At 32.8% G+C, this 7,488-nt stretch overlaps 1 protein-coding gene across 1 annotated transcript; it reads left to right on the forward strand.

Moving 5' to 3' along the window:
• The first annotated feature begins 312 nt into the window (after positions 1 to 312).
• On the forward strand, positions 313 to 5,207 carry LOC129244094 (protein wech-like). The gene is made up of 4 exons (XM_054881712.1): positions 313 to 434; positions 2,609 to 4,442; positions 4,567 to 4,719; positions 5,037 to 5,207. Exons 1-4 carry the CDS (start codon positions 313 to 315, stop codon positions 5,205 to 5,207), a joined length of 2,280 nt encoding a protein of 759 aa, XP_054737687.1.
• The last annotated feature ends 2,281 nt before the right edge of the window (positions 5,208 to 7,488 follow it).

The following is a 7,488-nucleotide window of genomic DNA, read 5'->3' on the forward strand; positions in this document are numbered from 1 at the left end:
ACCTGGATATGAATCGAAAAAGCCTTCCTAACGCATCGTAGCGATTGCAGGATAGAACAGTTTCATTCGAGCGAGCGTCTGCATCGCATCAAATGTCATTCCGTCAACTGAAGAATTAAAACAAATCTAAGGACTATATTAAATATTAAACTTTGAAAAGTGAAAAAGAAAATGTGTATTAACGTGTTTGTGTAAAACCGAAATCATTTATTTACTCGATTCAAGGAATAATTTTACTTGCACCTTTAAGTGCCAGTTTATCAGTTTATGATTAATTTCATTAGCAATAACTCGGTGATCCTCTAAGAAGCTATGTCATATTTTAATAATATACCGAAAACAAACACCAACGGTGTAGATGAGGTCCCAAACCTTCTAGTATCCGGCATTTTGGGTTCCCTTCCTCTGTGTCAGTCATTGGAAACAACTAATACGTAAGTATATACATATAATACATACATATGTAGTTAGTATAAGATAATGAACCAATTCATATCAATAGTTTACTTAGGCTGTTTAGGCTATTGAACGAAAGAAAAAATAATAAAAAATTGGATAAAAATCGCATGTACATATAAACATATTTAGGTACAACGCTTACAAACCAACTACTTGTGTTGGTAAAATAAATTGCCGAATAAACATTTTCAGCACTAAACATTTTCTGAAAGTTTGAAAATAACGCCATATTCAAAAATACCAAATTATCGAGAAGTCAGGCTCTAAAGTGCTCATTTTACTATTTATACCTAATTAGTTAGTAGTTACTGTTGGTGGTAATTTTGGCACAATTATCTCAATAAAAGAAAGGAAAAAGAGAGCTAAATTCTCTCCCAAAGAGAAAAACGCAAACAGTTAACGAACGGAAAACCTATCATAACTTGCAAAAACCGGTAGAAGAGAGTAAAGCATATCAGCTGATATGGCTTAGAAATTTTTCTGTTGTACAAAAAATTTAAAATCGCAAAAAAAGACTGCAAAGGAAGGATAAAGGAAGCTGGACCTAAAATATTCACCTGAAACTTTGCACTGAATTACGATATGTATGCTTTATATGTACACTCAGGTTATTTTGTTAAATTTTCAATTTTACCGTTTCTAACTGTAAACCGGCGCAAGTCAGACAGTACACAAAAGCGCAAAAAAGACTAAGCTACAAAAAGCTGCAAAAAATTAATTTGTTTGTTCAATCACGTCTCTAGTTGTGTTTGCCAAGTTGACACTTTTCGATATGAAATGAGCAAAAATCAACGCGAATTTTTACTTAACATACTTCAAACTCGAGCAATATTAGACCAAAAGTGAATGGATTACGAAACTGCAAAATCAGAATTTTTCTAAGAACTCTTACTAAAATGGATATATGAAATTTTGATAAAAATTTGTTGAATTTTCTTAAATTTTGTAGAATGGTTGAAACTTTGAGTTAAATGGGTTTTTTTGAAGTAAGAACTATATTTAAAATAAAAATAAATAAATAAATGGCCCAAACAGCTATTGGATAATTGTGAATAATGGTGGAATTTTAAGAAGAATTGAAACACGTGCGATTTTAAGGAGAACTAAACCGACAGACGTTACTCACCATAGCCATCTTTTTCACTATCAATTAACAGCAGCTCACTCAGCCACTCAAAGTTGAGCCGCCAGCAGTTGAGCATTATGAGTATGCAATTAGAAGCAAAGAGCATACATACTTGTATATAGAGATTTTTTACATTATTTGCTACAAAATGTTTACGTTGCAGGTGCTATTTTAATATGTCCTGTGTCCATTAATAATATATTTAATATTTTCGTGTTTTTTTTTTATTTCATTTCACATCTTTCACAAATCATTCATTTTTGAACTATTTCATATTCCGTTAATTTTAAATTAAATAGTGGCTATTAGTATCGCTTGAAGAAGAGCAACTCATGCAAAAATATGCCAACTGTGTAATTATTTGAGACTTTCGTTGCAATATTGTTAAGATCTTCAGCCAAATAAAAATAAAAATTTGCATGAAAAATCATTCATACAAGCGCGCAAAACTTTCTCTTTATAAGGTCTTAATTATTGAAAAGCTTAGGGCAATTTGAGGTTTCGATAGCGGAGGATATGGACAGGGCCTGAGGATTTGAAAGGTGAAAATAATTTATTTGCATATGCAACCTTCTCTTTTGTGACTATTACATCAGCTAGATGCTGTGGTTCATAGCGGCTCCGCCGAATTCTCCCAACATCGCTATCGTGAGCGATGCTCAATGTTTTCTGTGAGAAATCACTCTCAGGATTGGAGTCCTTCCTATCCGTTTGCATACTACATTTTTTAACAACAACGGTTGGAGCGTGTATGCTTTGCACTGGAATTAGGGAGGTAATTTTCCTGTAGATAATTTTTCAGAAAACGAGTTGAGCGAGATATGATACTTGTTAAAATATTTATAAACTGAATTTATTTCACCATGTAAAGACGCATGACTCCAATTGTAGCATTAAGGGAAGTAGGCAACTGTTTTCAGACAAGAAAATGTATGTACATATAATACAAAACGCTTTTGGAAATATAAACGATGGTACTTAAATATCTAGATTTAATTTAATAAACTTTCCTCTCTATTGCAGTTCATCACTTTGCACCGATTTCTCCAATAACTTCTGGCATCCTTTGAATGGCAGTTCAAATGACTTAGGTGGTGATGGTATTGGAATGGCCAGACGGAATTTTATGCCTGGTACTGCAACATCATCGTCTAGCAGCTCGAGCATCAGTTGCAGTATATGTGAAGTAAATGCGACCAATCGTTGTATTGAGTGTAATGAGTTCATGTGCAGTAATTGCTGGCGTAACCATCTCAATGATCCCCAATTCGCAAATCACTCGACTTTTCATTTGCCCTCACCAATTGGTACAATGCCCACCGGTGGTTTTTCTGCTGGTGCAATGAACAATTCAAAACCCCATCACTTTTGCGATATACACAATGAGATATTGCAGTACGTTTGCCAACCTTGCAAGGTGTTGGTATGCCAATGTTGCACTCTTTATGAGCACAACGGACATACGTACTCTTCGGTACAAAGTTTCTACGACGAATTGAAGGATGTAATTAAGAATGATCTTGAAAGTAGTAATACGGGCAAGATATCTATTAAGAGTAGTATTGACAGATCATTGACATTTATACGGCTCGTTGAGCGTAATTGTGCTGAACTGAGCGAAGATATACGCAAAACCTGCAGACAATTTATAAGGGCTATAGAGGATATTGAACGTTATTTATTGGAATCCGTTGAGCAACTGCGCCAACGCCGTTTGGCTATCTTAAATGATCAAATGGCCGGATTGAAATCGGCTCTCGCTGGACTCTCTGAAACCATGGAAATGTTGAGAAAGACCTCAGTGAATATGTCATGTATGAATAACTTTGATATAGCAAAGAAGGTTTTGAATGCACAACGACAACTTCAGCAATTCGCTGCCATATACAAAGATTTATATCCAAAATATGAGGAATTCGTATTCGTTCCACCAAACGATAAAATATTGCAGGATGTACTCAAACAAGGTGTAATTGTACGAGCAAATGATAATAACACGAATGTGGTAAATGGTGCTGCGGTTAACCGTGGATCAGTCAGCGATTGTGGTGGATCAGTCAGCGATTGCTGTGTCCCAGTTAGCGGTGGAATTTGTCGATTCAATTATGAGAATAGTTTCCGCGGTATCCCTTCTCTAATGTTGCCGTTACATGGTTACAGCGCTAGTGCCAATGAAAGGGATTTTGGCGTGTTGTGTAAACCGTCAAATTTACGTTTAAGTGCACCACGTAGCACACATTCTATAACAAATTTCATTGGTCCTGTAAGGGCTCTCTGTTCCAATACACCCTCACTATCATTTGCCACAGAGGGTCACGCTAATGGGCAAGTTAGCCGTCCTTGGGGCTTGTGTGTTGATAAGCTGGGTCACATATTGATCTCCGACAGACGTAATAATCGTGTGCAAGTTTTTAATCCGGATGGTACACTGAAATTTATATTCGGCTCCAAAGGTTCTGGAAATGGAGAGTTTGATTTACCAGCCGGCATTTGTGTCGACATAGATAATCGCATAATTGTTGTTGATAAGGATAATCATCGCGTACAAATTTTCACTTGCACTGGTATATATTTATCGAAGTTCGGTAGCTTTGGCAAAGAGCGTGGACAGTTCCAATATCCATGGGATGTGGCTGTAAATTCGCGACGCCAAATTGTTGTAACCGATTCACGTAATCATCGCATACAGCAGTTCGATTCTGAAGGTCGTTTTATACGTCAAATCGTCTTCGAAAGTAATGCTAAAACTAAGAATCCAGCTTCACCGCGCGGAGTTTGTTATACACCAACTGGTAAAATAATAGTATCGGACTTCGATAATCATTGTCTATATCTAATTAATCCAGATTTGACTGAGGTATGTACTCTCGCATAGTTTTGAATGTGTGTACATATGTATATGTATTTACTATTTCATTAAAAGCAAATTAAAAAAAAAAAAAATAGAATTTAAGACTTACTTTACGCAAATGGATTTTCAGATCGTGTCAATTAAAGGAGAAGAAGGTAATGGAATCCAAGAATTTAATCGTCCTTCCGGAATTTGCTGCGACGACGATGGACGCATTATTATTGCAGATTCTAAAAATCAACGCGTCATTGTTTACAATCCCAGTTTAAAATTTCTTTGGAACGTAAGTAGAAGAGATCAATTTTACAAATTGTATTAGAAAATAAGAACGTTGTGTATTACCTGTTAGACTCCCGTCTTCTTACAAACAAGAAATATTGGTACTGTGAATGAAACCAATTACTCAGTGTCAATATAACCACGAACTTTTAATTATTCAAACACAACACAAAAATTATGCATTGACAAAAAACTAGGAATAGTTGTACACCAGTCTGGGTATTAGGAGTGGGCGGAACAGCTTTTAAATGATATTATTATTATTTTTTCATATTTATCCTATTCGCTATGCTTTAAGATTAACCATATTTTCTCTTTCAGATTGAAATACGTCCATCGAGAAATCCCTCAATGCCGCATAATCTCGACGAAAAAGATCGAGCTTGCGACGTTTCTCTTATGCCCGATGGTCGAATTGTTTTCCTACTCGAATTATCACCTGACACGAAAGAAGGATCCAATCCTTATAAAAGATTTGTACACGTTTTTTAATAGTTATTAATATCGCGTACCACATCAAACGAAACATTGAGGAACAATAAACTTTTTAAAAAAATTGATATGAAAAAATTCACACAATCCCAGTAGTGATAATATCACCCGCTCCCCACAAATTTGAGGAGGATATATAGATATACATATATATCGTTCATTTCCTTTAATAGGGTCATAATAAAAAAGAAATTTCAGATAAGTATGCAGAGCCTGTGGTCATTCATGGGTTTATTAGTTGAAAATATGTCTTAAGTACTTCTTAGAAAGACATAGTAAATTGAAAATTTTTAAATTAAGCGATATATAATTACAGATAAATAGTAATTGAATAGTACGAAAGTAGTAGAACAAAGAAAAATGTGTTCGACACAGGAGTCACACCACTAATGTCCTTGCAATGTTAAATGCAGTATGCGAGTATGATTTTTTTTTTTTAGAGAGGACCGTGTAAGAATTGTTTTACAATTAACTTTACACTCCATTTACTCCATTTATACTCCATTTGTTTTGTTTGTTTGCTAATATACAACCACATGTACCTCAATTAAAATTTTTTTATTTGTTATTCAAAATTTTTCTTATCATTTGTCAAACAGTTTCATATACATACATTCACACTTCTGCTGCAAACAAAATCTAAATATAATTTCAAAGAAAGCTAAAAAATTGTGGCATACTTGTGTAATGTTATCGGCTCTTAGAAAGACTTTAAATGATAATGTTAATAAGCAATAAGAAAGTTATGTGGCAAAAGATTCTTTTCTTTTTTTTGTGATTCTTGGTAATATACCAGATAGCCACATTTTGTAAAACACAATTGAAACAAAATAGTAATATATTACATAAATTACAATAAAATCTATAAGAAACATACTACAAAATGTACCTAAACTTAAAAAGAAGAGTTGCATACAAAATACTTGAAAAAGCAAGATTAAAACCTGAGTACACAGTTTGCATGAAATATGATTAAAGTACTTTCAAAACCACAATTCAAACGAAAATACTATGACTTTATGTCAACTGAACCTTGAGACCGCCGATTTTGATTAAAAGAATGATTAATAAATAAATGAGTTTTGTTCAGCTCAAGAAAATGCAGACTCAGTAGAACTATTCAAGAGAACTTCAATTTTATAGTCGATGTGTTCAACATAAGAAAATACTTAAAGAAATAAAAAGAAGTGATCTCAAACTTTCATATTTAAAATTTATAATAATATTTATCCTCTAATTTACTAACTTAACTGCTAAGTTTAATTTCGATTTCTCGTGCTATGTTTGTATGTGTGCACTATATGTATGCTTTATGTTTTAAAAAAATTTAATTTTTCATTTTATGTCAAAATGTTTACTTAAAATTGAAAGTTGAGAACATAGAGTGTGTGCGAGAACTATGAGGACTCTTTTTCGCCCGAACTTTTACGCATTTATTTTCGCTTAATATTTTTCTACATACCAACACAAATTATTTGTATTCTTTTGACAAATAGTTTATTTAACTTTAGAAGTTTTTCTTTTAAATACTTTAAATAGTATGAAAATTCTAATATTCCACATCAAATTCTGAAAGTTCTAAAAATTCTAATACTTTAATTCAACTTCGAAAAATTTATAATTTTAATATTTTATCGAGCCCCAACATTTTAATGCTTAATAGATAGATTAAGTTGAATTAAACTTTTATGACAAAAGTTTACCTACTTGACGGAAAAATTAATCTGTACGCACTTTAAATACTCAAAGTTTTACCAACTGAGCCACATATTTTATAAAGAATTTTAGCTTTAGTATTCATTTAAATTAAGAAAAGTTACAATAATATAATATTTCGGTCCTATTTTGCTAACTATTTTTACTATTTTGTATTAAAAACTAAATACAACGTATAACTCGATTTATACCTACCTACGTCAGACTGAATAGAAATTAACGAATACGGAGATACGACATACTTAAATACGAGCAAGACATTAAAAACCAAAAAAAAGTTCAAAAACTATCAACTAAGCTTTGAATATTTTATTTGAAAGCTCATTGCCATTATAAGCCAAATAAGAATTCGAAAACTTAAGATGCCGATGATCATGATGATGATGATGATGACGATGATGAACAAGAGAAAAGATGATTTGAAGTACAAATTAGCACTAAATGTATGTAAAGGTGGCATTTGTGCATTTACTTAGAAAATAAAAATAAAAATTTATACACAAAAGCAACTTAATAAGTGAAACTTAGCCTAATAAAGATTTTTACTTAAAAACGTATATACTGC

This window comes from Anastrepha obliqua, chromosome 4 (genome assembly GCF_027943255.1).
Source record: "Anastrepha obliqua isolate idAnaObli1 chromosome 4, idAnaObli1_1.0, whole genome shotgun sequence".
Taxonomy (NCBI): Eukaryota; Metazoa; Arthropoda; class Insecta; order Diptera; family Tephritidae; genus Anastrepha; species Anastrepha obliqua.